Source organism: Gracilinanus agilis, chromosome 3 (genome assembly GCF_016433145.1).
Source record: "Gracilinanus agilis isolate LMUSP501 chromosome 3, AgileGrace, whole genome shotgun sequence".
Classification (NCBI taxonomy): domain Eukaryota; kingdom Metazoa; phylum Chordata; class Mammalia; order Didelphimorphia; family Didelphidae; genus Gracilinanus; species Gracilinanus agilis.
In genome coordinates this window covers 323,410,549-323,428,003 of record NC_058132.1, presented here as the reverse complement: position 1 = coordinate 323,428,003, position 17,455 = coordinate 323,410,549, and the positions used below count along the sequence as shown (strand labels likewise).

At 41.5% G+C, this 17,455-nt stretch overlaps 1 protein-coding gene across 1 annotated transcript in view; it reads left to right on the top strand.

The window, feature by feature from the left end:
- Positions 1-16,821, top strand: part of ARHGEF4 (Rho guanine nucleotide exchange factor 4) — a 24,009-nt gene extending 7,188 nt beyond the window's left edge. Inside the window, 7 exon segments of the mRNA XM_044669979.1 lie at positions 4,079-4,258; positions 6,457-6,689; positions 8,618-8,747; positions 11,369-11,500; positions 13,553-13,796; positions 15,518-15,610; positions 16,577-16,821. Coding sequence (XP_044525914.1) covers positions 4,079-4,258; positions 6,457-6,689; positions 8,618-8,747; positions 11,369-11,500; positions 13,553-13,796; positions 15,518-15,610; positions 16,577-16,734 — 1,170 coding nt within the window. The 3' untranslated portion in view covers positions 16,735-16,821.
- The last annotated feature ends 634 nt before the right edge of the window (positions 16,822-17,455 follow it).

The window sequence follows — 17,455 nt, the reverse complement described above, 5'->3', positions numbered from 1 at the left end:
AAATAACAGAGATTAGCACCTAGTTAGCAAGAATAATGAGTTAAAAATAGGAAGCTAACAGATGGCAGGATGGAATGAGTATTTCTGCTATCTCCTCCAAACCTCCCCCTCTCCGGTTTTTTGTTGTTGTTGTTTTTTAACTTAGGGAAGTTAAATGACTTGCCTAAGATCTCACAGCTAGAAAAAAAGAGAAGGCTGGGAAGGGAGGGAGGAGGAGGAGAAGGGTAAGGAGCAGCAGCAGCAGCAGCAGCAGCAGCAAGGTCTTTCGATAGCCCCCGGAACGCGCAGGTGGAAAGAGGCAAAGATGTGGGAAGGGGAAGGAAATCCTCCACAGCCACAGCTGGGACAGGCAGAGTTTCGAAGGCCGCCCCTGAGAGCAGCTGCTTGCATTTGGCTCTGTTTATCACGGCTTGGGTAGACATCAAGCTGAGGACTGCTTGTGGGGATAAATCAGGTTCAGGTTGGAGATGGATCGGCGGGAGGGTCAAGGCCCACAGTGGGAGCCTAGAAAACAACGGCGCGAGTCTCCGGAGCATCCCGAAAGGAATTAGTAACGACATGTTGGGGCAGTTAGTTAGGTGGCACCAAAGGGGGATTAAGTGCCAGGCCCGGAGTCAAGAAGGCTCGTCGTCCTGAGTTCAAATCTGGCCTCAGACACTTCCTCGCTGGGCAGCCCGGGTAAATCACGTCACCCTGTTGGCTTCAGTTTCCTCAACCATAAAATGGGCCGCAGAAGGAAAGGGCAAACCAACTCCAGTATCTCTTCCCAACCCCGCCAAACCCAACCCAAATGAGATCACAGAGAACTGGACTGACCCACAAAAACAATTAAACAGGGGGCAGCTGGGTAGCTCAGTGGGTTGAGAGTCAGGCCTTGAGACGGGAGGTCCTAGGTTCAAGTTTGGCCTCAGACACTTCCCAGCTGTGTGACCCTGGGCAAGTCACTTGACCCCCATTGCCCACCCTTACCATTCTTCCATCTATAAGTCAATACACAGAAGTTAAGGGTTTAAAATAAAAAAAAAAAATTAAACAACAAAATATAAGTGATGCTTTAAGGTTTGCGAGTGTTCCTATGTTAGCTCATTTAATGCAAATCTGTGACCCGTTCCTGAGATTAAACACGGGAGACGAAATGAAATGAATGGCCGAGGCCTTGGCAGACTTCATGAAATGGGAAGGGGACGTCTATTTGCAGGGGAAGGAAAGAAGCTTGGTTCTGGACATGTTGAGGGAGCCAGTCTCTCCTCCTTGGCATTACGATGGGAAAACCCAAGTTGTAGTTAAATGGACAGCTCACGGAATTAGTTCATGGAGGCATCTCTCTAGGCTGGTTTCCAAATATAATAGCTCAAAGAAAGCAGGCTGGGTAATAGTCAGCCAACTACATAGTATGCTTAGTGATACCAGTATGTGTGCTACCATGAAAGCCCGTTTTCTTTTCTTTTTTAAAAACCTTATCTTTTGTCTTAGAATCAATACTATGTATTAGTTCCAAGGCAGAAGAGTGACTTACCCAGGGTCACACAGCTGGGAAGCGTCCAAGGCCAGATCTGAACTCAGGACCTCCCGGTCTCTAGGCCTGGCTCTCAATCCCCTGAGCAGCCCATTTTCTTAAAGCTAATATTCTCCCAGAGAGGCAGCAGGATAGATACATGGATAGAGAATTAGAAGGAAGGAAGAAAAAAGGAAGGGAGGAAGGAAGGAAAGGAGGGAGGGACAAAGGAAGGAAGGAAGGAAGGAAGGAAGGAAGGAAGGAACTGAAGACACCTCTATTTCTGACAAAGATGAATATAGAGAATGCCTGATATCATCATTTTTCAGAATCCATCCTTTACAGAGAATCATTTACTTCTTATGCACATATGCCTTCAGAGCCAGTTCCGTGAACTGTGAAATCAGTAACGTTTGATTTTGCCATTCTTTTATACTCCTTCCATCTCCTTTCTGTGTCTTTTTTTTCCATTTTAGCAACAACCTCACGTTTCTCCCTGGACATTCCTGGGCATAATTTCGTGTTAGTTACTAAATGTATTGCCTACCCCCCAGAATGTTTGCATTGCAAAAGAAGAATTTGGAAGTGTGGATTCTTAACTGAAAGAAACAAAGCTATAGTGATTAACCAATAATTAATTTCAATTCCTGTGACTGGCCAGTGAAGTCCAGATGTTTGGGGTGTGGGTCTTGATACTCTCCAAGTCACATGATTGTAATCCAAGCGTGTTTCCCCAGTGATACACGTACTTGCTTGTCAGTGAGTGCCCTTAAAATGCCAAGCATCCAAAGTAAGCACCAGAAGAGCCTGCAATGTTTTCTTCCAGGATCACAGACTGGGAGTGTAGCGCCATTGTCTCTACTTGGCTGCCACCTGCTGGTCATGTATGAGAAAACATCTAGACTTTAGAGTTGTTTCTGTGGTTCTGCCTAAAAAACCTGTAGCCCCTCTCCCAGCTCTTTCACTCCATAGCCTGACTTTTTTTCCACTGAATCTCCACCCACTGTCCAATCCCTGGAGGCCTCCCCCATTATGCCTAGTACCCAACCCCCTCTGTCCCTCCTTTTCTCTTCATTTCTACCTTAGAAATCCCTAGTCTTTTCTCTTCTGTCCATAGGATCTCTGATTCTAGGGCAGTGATTTGTCAGTCTAAGGGGTGCCTGTCAGGGTTGTTCATAAAGAGACGTGAAGTTCTTTCCTAAAGTTCTCAAAGCAACAATAGATTAATGATTTTAATACTTCTTTTATTTTTTTTTTTTAAAAAGGCATCTATCCAGGGAAAGGAAGAGAAGGGTTGTTGAAATCAAGCCAATAACAATGGGACATTCAGTCTCCACAATGTTAGTTTTCATTATATTAGTTCTTTACATTTTCCTTCCTTCCCTTCTAACTCCCCAACACACAACCAGGTAGGCTTGATCATCCCCTAATTCCCAGAGCAAGCAATTTATTTTATTTATTTATTTTTTTAAACCTTTACCTTCCATCTTGGAGTCAATATTGTCTATTGGTCCAAGGCAGAAGAGTGGTAATTGCCTACAATGAGGGTTAAGTGACTTGCCCAAGGTCACACAGCTGGGAAGTGTCTGAGGCCAGATTTGAACCTAAGACATTCCCTCTCTAGGCCTGGCTCTCAATCCACTGAGCCACCCAGATGCCCCCCTCCATCATTTTCTTAAGACAAGACAATCAATAAAATGATAAATCCAGCCTTGATTTGTAGAGTACCCATTTCCAATGTATAAATGCTTATTCTGAAATTTTCACATTTGATTTTTCTGAGCCAGTTCAAACTGGCACGCGTATATAGCCCAGAATGTGGGACCATTGTTCTGACAGCCCTTTGAATTTCAATCCAGCTTCGGGTCAACCAGGATGAGCCCATGGAAGACTATCCTGCTAAAGCCGAGGATGGCAAAGAAGCAGACACTGGCAGCATCTCCAGGCGCCAAGGTACAGCCCAGAGCAGCAAAGATCAGATGAGGACCAACGTAATCAATGAAATCATCAGCACTGAGAAAGACTACATTAAGCACCTGAAGGACATCTGTGAGGTAAATGGATTGGGACACAGACCAGGTGCCAAGCCAGCAGTGGTGCTGGCACTCATTTCTGAATGGCACAATGACTAGCTTCTACCTAACTCCTAGAGTTTGTCCCAAAGCTCCTATGCATGTAAGAATAAGCCCTCACCCTTGTGTGTATCACCTTATATTTTTCAAAGCTCATTCATATCCCAAACAGTTATGACGTCCCTACTTCATGCTTTACTCTATGTTTTAGACTGGGACAGATACAATAAAAGGAAGAGACATATCACTACCCTCAAAGCATTTGCCGATTAGATGAGGAAACAAGATGTACAAACATGAAAAGATACTTCACAATACTGTAGCTGTCACCCAGTGCTCTACAGACCTCCCAGTGAAAATGAGTGGTAGGGACAGTAAGTCCTAGAGGAGTTCAAGGGAAGGAAGAAACCTTCGGAAGCTGGGGTGGTCAGGGGAAGCTCCTGCTCTGTCCTCAAGTGTGCCCTGGCTCCCAGGGCCAGCACGATTTCTCACCTGTCCCTCTCACTCACAGGGCTACATCAAACAGTGCCGCAAGCGGGCGGACATGTTCACAGAAGAGCAGCTAAAGACAATCTTTGGGAACATCGAGGAGATTTACAAGTGCCAGAAAAAGTTTGTGAAGGCCCTAGAGAAGAAGTTCAACAAGGATCATCCCCACCTGAGCGAGCTTGGCTCCTGCTTCTTGGAATATGTGAGTGGGCTGTTTAGCCGTAAGGAAATATTTTTTCCTCTGAAATCAGGCTAACTGGTCTTGTGTCCAGAGATGTGAGAAAAGGCAGTGGGTTTGGCAAAGTAAGAGAACACTGAAAGATCTGGAGGGAGTAGTTTCAGCTGAATGGAGTGAACCCAGGTCTTACAGATTTGTTTTTATTCAGCCCCATTCGGCAGCATGTGTGTAGGAGAAAAGGAGGTAGATGGAGGCTGTGATCCTGGGGCCAGTTTTCCTATTCTCCAGTTTGGGGACAAAATGTTTTCCAAAGCCTCTGACTTCTGCAATGGCAAAAACATAGAATCATGTCAAGAAGACAAAAGACAAAAATTATAATGATTAGTAGTCCTATCTCACCTCTCAGTAGTACTCCTAATTTTTTTCAAAGTACTGTCATATTTGTTAAAACTTTTGATACAAAATGTTAATATTGTTTTAAAACCTAACTATTCTAATCAAAACTATCTATAATCATATGAAAAAATGTTCTAAATCCCTCCTGATTAGAGAAATGCAAATCAAAACAACTCTGAGGAACCACCTTACACCTAGCAGTGGCCAATATGACAGTAAAGGAAAATAATAAATGTTGAGGGGCCATGGCAAAATTGGGACACTAATGCATTACTAGTGGAGTTGTGAATTTATCCAGCCATTCTGGAAGGCAATTAGGAATCATGCTGAAAGGGCTTTAAGAGAATGCATGTCCTTTGACCCAGCAATACCACTACTAGGTTTGTACTCCAAAGAGATTTTTTTAAATGGGAAAGGTTCTGTTTGTACAAAAATATTTCTAGCTATGTTTTTTGTGGTGGCAAAAAATTGGAAAATGAGGAGTTGGGGGGGAATGGCTGAACAAATTGTAGTATATGATGGTGATGGAATACTATCGTGCTGTAAGGAATAATGAATCAATGGACTTCTATAAGAACTGGAAACACCTACATGAACTGATGCGGAGTGAATTAAGCAGAACCAGGAGAACATTATACACAGTAACTAAAACATTGTGGGAACTATCATATGTAATTAACTTTGCTACTAATAGCAATGTAATGATCCCGGACAACCCTGAGGAATTTGTAAGAAAGATTGCTATCCACATGTAGAAAAAGAAATTTGAGAGTAGAAATTCAGAGGAAAACATATGATTTATCACTTGTTCATATTGGTGTATGATTTTGGGGTTTGGTTTTAAAAGATTATTACAAAAATGAATAACAGTGGAATTGCTTGTCAGTTCTGGGAGCAGGGAGGGAAGAAGGAAAAAAAAATTTTTTAATACCTACCTAATTCTAGAAATATGGCTACACTGATAGGTGCAAATGTTGGCCTGATCTCTTGTAGGGTGAGGGGTGAGCCTCAAAGCACTTCCCTTTTAGAGCGACACAGAAAATCTAGACCAATGATTCCCAAAGTGGGTGCTACCACCCCCTGGTGGGTGCTACAGCAATCCAGGAAACTGATGATGGCCACAGATGCATTTATCTTTCCTATTAACTGCTATTAAATTTTTTTTAAATTAATTTCCAGGGGCACTAAATGATATTTTCTCTGGAAAGAGGGCAGTAGGCCAAAAAAGTTTGGGAACCACTGATCTAGACCCTTGGTGGCTCCCTACACCAGAGGCCTATAATGAGGTGCTAGGCGCCATTCTACCAACCAAACATTTATTAATAATAGCTAGCATTTAGATAACACTTTAAGTGTTAGAATGCACTTTTCAAATGGCCTCTATCATTCTGTTCTCTCAAAAACTTTTGGAAGGGGGCAAATGGATAGCTCAGTAGAGTTGGGAAGTCCTGGTTTCAAATCTGGCCTCAGACACTAGTTCCTAAAGTCACAAACCCCATTACCTGGCCCTTGCCACTCTTCTGCCTTGGAACCAATATACAGTATTGATTCTAAGACAGAAGGTAAAGGTTTTGGGAAAAAAACAAACAATAAACCTTGGGTAGTATATGCTATTATTATTATTATCTCCATTTTCAAGATGAGGAACAAAATTGGGTGAGTTGGCCAGGGTCGCATAGCCAGTAATTGTCTGAGGCAAGATTTGAACTCATATCTTCAACTCTAAGTGTACCACTTAACTTGGCTGTATTTCTGCCTGCTCTAACACACAAATGGGGGACATTTATAATGCACAATATACTTCTCCTTTTCTTTCTCCCTCACAGCAAAATGATTTCCAGATCTACTCAGAATACTGCAACAACCACCCCAATGCCTGTGTGGAGCTTTCCAAGCTTGCCAAAGTCAACAAGTATGTGTACTTCTTTGAAGCCTGCCGGCTGCTTCAAAAGATGATTGACATCTCCCTGGATGGTTTCTTGCTGACCCCAGTACAGAAGATCTGCAAGTACCCCCTGCAGCTGGCTGAGCTGCTCAAGTACACCAATCCCCAACATAGGTAAGGCTGCCCTTGGCTCCATCATATTGTATCTGGTGTTGCTTTAGTCCATGGTTCCTCCATCAGTCAGTTCCCTCCAAGAAAAGCATGTGCCCAATTTTTCTCTCACCCCCAAAGCAATGGGGGGGAGGGGTCAAGGGAAGCTGGGTTTCAAACGAGCATCACTAGAGGACACCAGCTTGAGGACCTATGGCTTGAAACAGGAACGGGGAGATGGCAGTAGAGACCTGAGCTCCGAGAAGCTCTCTGCCTGAGGTTCCATTTCCCAGCCAGAGGCAGCGAGGTGACCCAGGAGGACAGGAAGACCTGAGTTCATAACCAGCCTTAGATACTAGCTGTGAGACCTTCCACACATCATTTAATGTCAATTTGCCTCAATTTTCTCATCTGTAAAATAACACCTACCTCCCAAAGTTGTTGTGAGGGTCAAATGAGATGATGTTTGTAAAGTGCTTTGCAAACCTTGAGTATTGTATAAATACTAGCTATTATTATTATTATTATTATTATTATTATTATTATTATTATTATAGCTTGCAGACAACCTCAACTGAGAAGATCATGGGATCTACCCAATTGATTTTGAACTTGTGATAAAGGGTAGAAATGGCAGTATCCTTAAGGGAAAATGGAAAGATACTTGGTTTGTTGCCAAGTCAACCAGCCTTTCCTGAGTGTTCTCCCTTTACTACTGGTCAAACTTGGAGCAAGGAGTGAGTTCCTAGAGGCTTTCTCTAGTGATTTACAGCAGGATTAGTTAGTTCTGGCTCTATCATTGCAGGCAAGAAAAAATCCAGGTAAAGATGAGATAGCTAGGCTGGTAATGGGTGGAACAAGGATCACCCTAAACCAATTTATTGTAGAATATAGCAGAGCCTGCATTTTATTAATAATAGCCTTACTGAACAGCTGATTAGGGAAGTGATAGATAATGGAAAAGGACCTGAGGTCTGATAAATCCTCCCCCAATGCAGTAAGTCCTTCTGTTTGGACACACCATGAATTTTCCTGAACTAATACTTCCAGCCAATAAAATCTCTCTTCCTAAAGATCCCAGAAGAACTTCAAATTGGAGTAAACTAAACTATTAGAAGACAGTGTGGCAGAACACGGAAGGAAGGAGACTAGCCTTTCCCAAGCACCTATTAGATGTCAGGCACTGTGCTCAGCTCTTTACAAATATTATCTTATTGGACCCTCACAACAATCCTGAGAGGAAGGTGGTATCATTTTCCCCATTTTACAGATGAGAAAATGGAGATTGACAGGGATATAAGTGACTTGCCCAGGGTCATAGGACTAGGAAGCATCTGAAGCAGAATTTGAACTCAGATCCTCCTAACCCCAGATCTCTATGCACTATCCCACCTAGCTTTAGTACACATAGAATCAGGAGACCTGGGTTTGAAAACCTGCCTCAGATACTTATAAATTATATGACTATGGGCATATCACTTACCTTCTCAGAGACACAGTTTCCCTATCTGTAAAAAGAATAACAATACTTGTATTGTCTCTCTGAGAAAGGCAGCAAAGTATAATGGATAGAGCTGGCCTCAAAGTCAGGAAGACTTTTAGGTTCATCTTTCCTGTGAGAAACACTGGCTTGGTGAACTTAGAGAAGTCACTTGTTTTTCAGAGCTCTAAATTACTCTCCAAGTTTCTGAGAAGGTATCAACCTGCATTGTTAAAAAGAGTTTCCTCCTGTGGGAGTTCCTTATAACAATGAAATCATCAATCTAGTCCCTCTCCCAATCTTACTCATGGGTTTGTTGCAAAGAAAGCATTTTGTAAACCTTAAAGTGGTTACAAATAGGAGTTATTATCATTGGGGTATTCAAGTTTCAGAGATTTCTAATTCACGATTCTATGATCATTTATGTTGCTGGGATATTGCTACACTGCTAATGGCATGTGTTTTATTTTAGGGATTTCAAAGATGTAGAAGCTGCCTTAAATGCAATGAAGAACGTAGCCCGGCTTATCAACGAGAGGAAGAGGAGACTCGAAAATATAGATAAAATTGCTCAATGGCAGAGTTCAATAGAGGACTGGGAGGTAAAAAACAAACAAAAAAATAATCCCTCTAAGTGAATGCATCTTTATGGGGAACCTCGGATGCTTGGTCCAGCTAAAACCTCATTGGAGAAGGAATCAGATGATCATAAAACCTAGTTTATAAATTGCTATCTAGAAATTGCTAGAAATTGCATTGAGAAATTTAGAGTCAGGAGAAGGAGACAAAACATGTAGGCATGTACCCAACACACCAAATATATGATGGCTTCATAGGAACTTAAGCAGACATCAGTGAAGAAGGAAAAACCAAATCGGCAAACATATGTTGACATTTTTCTGTGCCCTGTTCTAGGCACTCTAGCAAAGCTGTGCTTTATACTTCTGTTAAGACTTCTGTTTTGTTGTGGGAGAAATCTCTCCTCTCTGAGTTCATGGGATGACTGCTGCCAAATCTATAGTTGCCACAGCCCAGAAATTATAGAAGTAAAAATCCAAGTTTTATTATTATGCTCAAGGATAGATTCAGCCCTCAGAGAAAATGCAAACAACCATGAGGATTCCCACAAGGTTTCTCATCAGCAAAATTATACCAATGACAGAGAAATAACTCTTTTACATAATGCAGTCTTGGATATTCCTCTTTTGGCCATAAGAGTTAAAGAGACAATAGATTCGTAATTCGTAAAGAATGTCTAAAGCTTTAAGAATTGACAGTCCTATATCCTGTAGGACAGGTTTTGGTCACATGAGGTTACTATTAAGACAGACCTGAAAGGATATTTTTTGAATCCCATAATAGTTCTCAAGGCTAACTGCTTTTTTAAATAAACTTTCTAGCCTTTATTAAGTCCATTAGCATTCTAAACTTGGCTTCCCGATATGAAATGTAAATATATTTTCCAAAGGCAATTTCACGTTCATGAACTAAGAGGGCTTTTTAAGAAAGGCAGAAGCTCTTAAATAAACGACTATGTTTGGGAACAGGAAATTAAGTAGGAACAATTTTCCTAATTGTTTTTCTCTCATAGCAGGCATTATCTGATTGATAAATAGAATCCATGACTTTTACTCACTGCATATGCGACTTTCAATGGAAAGACAATGACAAGAGATGCTCTAAGATCATGAAAGACTCTTAACTACCTTTTCTCTTGTTTGTCCATTTCTCCATCTCGTATTTATCCTGTACTTGAGCAGCCCCAAGTCCTAAACTAATTATTGACATTCCACTGAGCTTGCTATTCCTCACTCAGTGGTGAACATTCCTAAGGCTAAAGCTGTTGACACTTATTATTCAGAAATGCATTTCCATGTGTTCCAGAAGGCCTGATCTTCAACTAAATTGGGGAGCTGACAAAGTTTCCCTCCAGCCTCCCCATCCTTCCTTTGTGGACCTCTTCCACCTATAAACACTGCCTCTCTACCCCCCAACCCTCCCCGACCTGGTGCCCTTCATATTACTCTTTGGCTATCTGAAGACCCTTCCCACAATCCCCAAAATGACTTTTCCTCCTTGGTAGGATCCAGAACTTCGAAATTCTCCCATATGATGTCCAATTATGTTTTCATTCCCATAGGACCCTAATACCCCCTAGGCCAGAGGGGTCAGGGAGAAGATAGGAAGGGAAAGATTTAATTCCCTTGTAAATTAAATCAGCAGATGGATGACTTTTTTTTAAGCCCTTAACTTTTGTCTTAGAATCAATATTACTTATTGGTTCTAAGGCAAAAGAGTGATAGGGATAGGCAATTGGGACTAAGTGACTTGCCCAGGGTCACATAGCTAGTGTAATGTATCATTTACTATTACTATTACTATTACTATTACTATTACTATTACTATTACTATTACTATTACTATTACTATTACTATTACTAGCTATGTGACCCTGGGCAAGTCACTTAGTCCCAATTGCCTATCCCTAGGTAGTGTCTGAGGCAGATTTGAGTTCAGGACCTTCTATCTCTAGGCTTGGCTCTCTGTCCAAAAGCCACCTAGCTGCCCCCTATGAGAATGATTTTTTTTCCTTTTTTTTCTTTTTTTTTGGGGGGGGGGATGATTTTTAGCAGCCTGATATATTAGCTGCTCTCATCTTCCCTTTCTAGGGATATTTATATTTTTGAAGAGCAATCTGGAGATTGTGTTTGATTAAAAAGGAAGAAGAAAAAGAAGTTTTAATGGTCTCATTTCTGCTACCATGACAGGCTAGATATTGACCAGGGAGAGGGATTACCCAAAACTCAGCACCAAATCAGAAGAGCTACCCAAGTTCAGATTCTCCCCCTCAAAAGTCTGTGTGTACTTGAGATCCCCCTTCCCTCATTTCTGAGGCTTCAAGTTCAAACAACATTCCCCTTTCACTAAGTGGTCTATTGAATGGCTTTATTCAGTCCTTGCACTAGAAAATGTTATCTTTCATTTGAAACAAGGAAAGAATGGCATTTGACAAAATGTAATCACATTCTGATTTATATGGTTTTACTTGTAAAGGGATATAGGAATTAAAAACCATGAGAAGAACTTGTGATTCCGAATTTTCATAAAGAAGGTGATAGGAGCTTGGTGATTCTGGGTTCCCATTTCATTGAGCGATTTTGGGGAGTCTTCATTAGGAGTAGGGAGGAGTCTCCCTGACAGATCTCTTCTTTATCCCAACTAGGGTGAAGATGTCCTTGCCAGAAGCTCTGAACTCATTCACTCGGGTGAATTAACCAGAATCTCCCAACCCCAAGCCAAGAGCCAGCAGAGAATGTTTTTCCTCTTCGACCACCAGCTCATCTACTGTAAAAAGGTATTTGGGTTTATAGTCTATGCTGGGTAGAGGATTTATCCGTCAAAGATAGTCATCTATCATATTAGACTCTTCCACTCGGCCTCCTGGCTCCTCTCTTTTCTGAGGGAAGGACCTGCTGGCTTTCTCCAAAGGCAGGCCGATGGCTAGTCAAAGAATTGTGTTCCTACCCACATTCTAGACAGCAGGGGAGGTTTCAGAGAAGAAGGAGGCCTGGCTCCTAACCTCAAGGGTGCTCATGGTTCATCTGAGATGAGTCAAAGGATTATAGGAAAATAAATTTAAAACTGGAAGAACCCTTAGATGCTACTAGTCCAGCCCATTGCATTTATAGATGAGACCCAGAGAGATTAAATGATTTCTCCTGGTCACACGGGTAGGACATGGAAGAGCTCAGATTCAAGCCCAATTCCTCTGACCTCCCAATCCAATACATTTTCCACGTGTTCTACATTGTCTCTCAGTGTCAAACAATTAAACAATGCTATGGGATAGTAAATGCAAAGGGTCCAGTAAGTAGCATAGACAGTAAGCACTGTGGGAGTTGAGAGGAAGAAGAGACCAGGGTGAGCTGGAATAATCAGGGAAGGCTTCATGAATGAGGAAGAACTTAAGCTAGGCCTTAATGTAGGATTTTTTCGGGCAGGAGAAATGATCTAAGCCAGTGATGAGCAAACTTTTTAAAGAGGGGGCCAAAGGAAAGGAAATGCTCATCTGTCAGTCTGTTTCAAAGGCAACTCTTTCAAAGTTTCATTGTATTGTATCTTCCTCATTGTATTCATCAGATTAGGAATAATGTTGAGCCACCAATATAACATTTCAGAGGGCTGCATCTGGCCCACAGCCATAGTTTGCCCATCACTGGTCTAAGCCAGTAGTGTCAAACTCAAATAGAAAGGGATCCCTACAAGCCACATATTGACTTAGTTGTTGTTCAGTAGTGTCTGACTGTACATGATTCCATGGAAAAGTCCATGAAGTTTTCTTGACAAACACTAAAGTGGTTTGCCATTTCTTTTGCCAGTGTTCACATTTTACAGTTGAAAAATTGAGGCAAATAGCCACCTAGCCAGAGGGTCAGGAAGAAGATAGGAAGAGAAAAATTTATTTCCCTGGTAAATTAATTCACAAAAAATGTGGATGGCTTTTTTTTAACCCCTACCTTCTGTCTTAGAATCAATATTATTTATTGGTTCTAAGGCAGAAGAGTGATAAGGGTTAAGATGCCCCCCAAAATGTCTTCTGGTACCTCTCCTGGGCTCAGTCTCCCTCCTCCTGTGCACAGTATAAAGAAAAACCTCCACTAATCACATTCTTAACTCTCTTAGAAGATAGTTTCAGATCCTAAATATGATCATTTAATGAACCACGAAGTATTTATTAATTAGTAGATCCCTAAAGTTATACTAGAGTTTGTTGGATAAAATATGGGGTATCACAAAGTTTTAGTACAATTTTAAGCGTTAGAAGCTTAACTAAGCTTAACTAAGACCTTTAGAATGCTGTAAAAGTTGAGATACAAACTCACAAAAGAAATATATAATTTGTACAATTATTATTATACTATATATAACAATATGTTATTAGTCATATATTAGTCTAGTATATACTTGTACATATACTTTATGTTATGCATTATATTATATAACATATATGTATGTAATAAAGAGCATTATTTACTGCTAGCATAAAAAATCTCTCTGATTAAGTCCTTATCTGATGCCCCAGTGCTCACTATGGCATGGTGATGACCCAGGATTTTTGGAGACATTACCAATGAGACTCAAGTTCCCATGGGTCATAGACTCTTAAACTGGAGCTAGAAGGGACCTTAGAGTGGCACAGTAGAAAAAGCACCGGCTTCAAAACCCACCAATGCTTAAGAATGGCCTGTGAAATGACATAGAATGTGAAGCAAACCCACTCTTCAAGGGCTGAGTGGGTAGCAGAAAGGTGGGATCTGTCTATGGTGGCTCCTCAAGTTAGTTGGTCCTGAGTCAAGTGATGAAGAATGTGTTCTTAATGTCACCCCCAACTACGTATATCTTCCAGGACCTTCTCCGGAGGGACATCTTGTACTACAAGGGCCGAATCGACATGGATGACATGGAGATCGTGGACTTGGAAGATGGAAAGGACAAAGACTTTAACATCAGTGTCAAAAATGCCTTCAAGCTCCATTGCAGCTCCACTGATGAAAGCCATCTCTTCTGTGCTAAGAAACCTGAGCAGAAATTGCGCTGGCTCAAGGCCTTTGAGAATGAGAGAAAACAAGTCCAATTGGACCAAGAGACAGGTATGACTCAGCTTCTACCCCTATTTCCCTATATAACACCCCACCACCACTACCACCACCAGCACACGATTATTCACACATGCATACATCTTCTTCTTGGTCAATACATCTTTATTAAGCACTCATTGTGGTAAAATACAATCTGATTGTGTCACTCTATCACTCAAAGCTTCTATAGGTTCCTTTTGCTTCTAGGATAAAATACAAATTCCTCTGTTTGGAATTTAAGTAAAGAAGGAATTAAATGTTATCAAGCACAGTGCCAGACACTGTCCTTGGCCCTAAGAATACAAAACCAAAAATGAAACAGAGTTCCTGCCCTCAAAGGAGCTTATGTTCAATCAGAGAGACAGCATGTACACATGCTGGCTTAAGGTGATTTTAGGAGGAAGCATTAAGAGCTAAGAGGTGGAGAGCAATCAAAAAAGGCCTCAAGTAGGAGGAGACTGTTGAGATAAGATTGTGTGGTATGGGTACTAAAGAAACTTGGAGTGTGGGCTGATGGTAAGGAGAGAGCTCTTCTTGTGGAAGGAAACAACCAGTCAAGTTAGGGAAGAGAACAAGAGAATTTAGACCTACATACAGCCACCAAAAAAGAGATGGTTCTCCAGGAGAACATTATACACAGAAACTGAAACACTGGGGAATGATCAGATGTGATTGACTTTGCTACTAAAAGCAATACATTGATTCATGACAGTCCTGAGGGACTTATGGGAAAGAATTTTATCCACATTGAGAGAACTGTGGGAGTAGAAATCCAGAAGAAAACATGTGATTGATCACTTATTTATATGGGTATAGGATTTGGGATTTTGGTTTTAAAAGATTGCTGTATTGGAAAAATGAATAATATGGAAACAAATTTTGAGTGGAATTGCTTGTCAGCTCCAGGAGAGGGGAGGGAGACCACAAGAATCATATAACCAGGGGAACATTTTTAAAAATAAAATAAAAAGAAATGGTTCTCTAGGGGGAGAGGACCATTAGGGACCAGGTTTTTACTAGTCTTTTTTACTTCAAGTATAAAAGTTAAGAATGTGATTGGGATGCTAAAGTATAATCAGTAATATCTTTCCACCTCATTTTCCTATGATGTATTTCGGAAGTGGTCTGGTTCACAAATATCCAAGTTAAATACAGTTTTTTAGAAGAATCATATTGGCTGTGTAACAAGAGATGCTTATGGGGCAGCTGGGTAGCCAGGCCTAGAGATGGGAGTCCTGGGTTCAAATCTGGCCTCAGACACTTCCTAGCTGTGTGACCCTGGGCAAGGCACTAAACCCCCATTTCCTAGCCCTTACTGCTTTTCTGCCTTGGAACCAATACACAGTGTTGATTCTAAGATGAAGGTAAGGGCTTTTTAAAAAACAGAGATGTTTATTCCCTGTATCAACTGTCTTTTTAGTTTTCTGAATCTCAATCCCATCACCCATAAAATCAACATAATCCTAATTACATGACCTACCTAAAAGCACTAGAGAAACATGTAAGGTATAAGAGGAAGAAAGAGACATACAGGAAGAACTCGAGGAAAATTGAGACTTTGCTTAGATATAAAGAGAAATATCAGGGAGGAGTCATACAAGATTATTTAAAGCATGATGTATTGGTCCAAAGTTATCATAATGTGGTCTTCCGCATGCCTCAGACTGCTTTGGCTATGTGGCACATGAAGCCTTCCTTAGAGACTCACTGAACTCTTCTCTCTTCTCCCTCAGGCTTCTCCATCACAGAGGTACAGAAGAAACAGGCCATGCTCAATGCAAACAAACAACAGTCCAGTGGGAAACCCAAAGGTGAGTGAAGAGCCAGCAGAAGTGCTCTGTGTTCTAAGCCATAGACCTTGCCCTTCCCTATGCCCAAAGGCCTTGTCCCTCAACCATCCATCTCCCCATCCCTCCAAACACTGGCCTTCTAGTCCCCAAAACTTGCCACATCCTTTCTTAGCCTCTGGATTCTAGATGTTATTCTCATCAATCCTTTTACATTATATTATTTGCAAGAATCATAGAAGTCAATTTTGCTAAACTTAACATTTTTAGCTTAATTTCAATAAACCCAATACATTTTTAACTCCCCAATTTATAAATCAAAGTAAGCTTGGAGGGTGGAATGACAAATTCCACACACAATACATGCATGCATGTTACATGTATGAAATATCTATAAACATCATATAGGTGGATATTAACATAGTTGATATATTACATGTAATTGGATAAAATAAAATGTTTTAATTATCATTTCTATCATATAAATATGTTATAATTTAATTAAGTTTTTGAAAATAAAATGGCAATATTTATATATATATTCTATAATGATGTCTAATATGTATGTAAACACTCATAAATATATTTGTATATAGAAAACACACACATTGCTGATTCACAGAAGAGTTCTTTTGCCAAATTCCCCTAGGGTATCCTGTTATATCATAGAATCCATGAAATCGTAGATTCAGAGCCAAAAGAGTCCTTAGAGATGATCTAGCCAAAACCCCTCATTTTACCAAGGAGTAAGTGATCCTAGAAAGAGGAAATGATTTGCCCATGGTCCCAGAGCTAAGATCTGAACCCAGAATCCAGAGGTCTTTCCTCTCACACCACCCCTAACTATCTGGCAAACAGAGGTTCCTTCACCTCTAGGTTCTTTGACCTTGGGCAAATCACTTACTTTCCCAGCTTCTTCTTTGAACTAGTAATCATCTAACCACATCCCTAGCAGCTAAGAAACATTCCATGTCTTTCTGAGGCTTTTATTCTTCTTCCTTCCAGCCGTGAACCGGCCTTACTATGACTTCCTGATGCGCCAGAAGCATCCCACGTTGCCTGCCAACCTTCCACAGCAGCAGGTCTTCATGCTGGCTGAACCCAAGCGGAAGCCATCAAACTTCTGGCAGAATATCAGCAGGCTGACCCCCTTCCGCAAGTGACCAGCTGGAGGGGGTGGCCCCTGTGCCCGTGCCTCAACATCTCCCCCCTCCTCACCCCTTCCAATAAAGCACTTTAAGGATCAGCCCCAAATGGACTCATCACCGGCTCCTCCAGGCCTCTTTGTTCCATTCCCAAGTCTCCTTCCCCGCCATGTCCCCAACCCCACATCCCTCCTCTCCCTATTTATTTTGCAAACTGAATTCCCAAGTGGGGGAGGCAGCAATTTGGTGTCATCGGGGTTGGTGCCTTTTTTTTTTTGTTTGTTTGTTTTACTTCCTTGATGTTAGGGGCAAGCTGAGGAGATCATCCTAGACCAGACCGTGGACCCCTAAGCATCCCCCTGCAGAGATTGGCCTTTGTGTTGGATCTTTCTCAGCTGCCCTGCCAGCTGGGGACACTGGGGCAGCTCTCATCCTCTTCCCCCTGACCATTTGCCCTCCAAAAGGACTCTAACTTTTAACTGGTTTGGCCACCACCTTGACTTTCCTCACTGGCCCTGAGGAACCCCCACGTCCCACCCGGAACAACATCTGGCACTGACTGAGCACACTAAGAACTCTGGGTTCTCACTGACTTGACTTTTCTCCTGTGTTTCAGGTTTTTGTTGTTTTATTCAAGGGTCAATCCCAGGCTCCTTCCTCTTTGGAAATTCTCCTGTGGCCTCGCAGTGGTCTCTTAGCAGGTGTAACCAATCATTTGGCCTTTTCTTCTGTCTGCCTA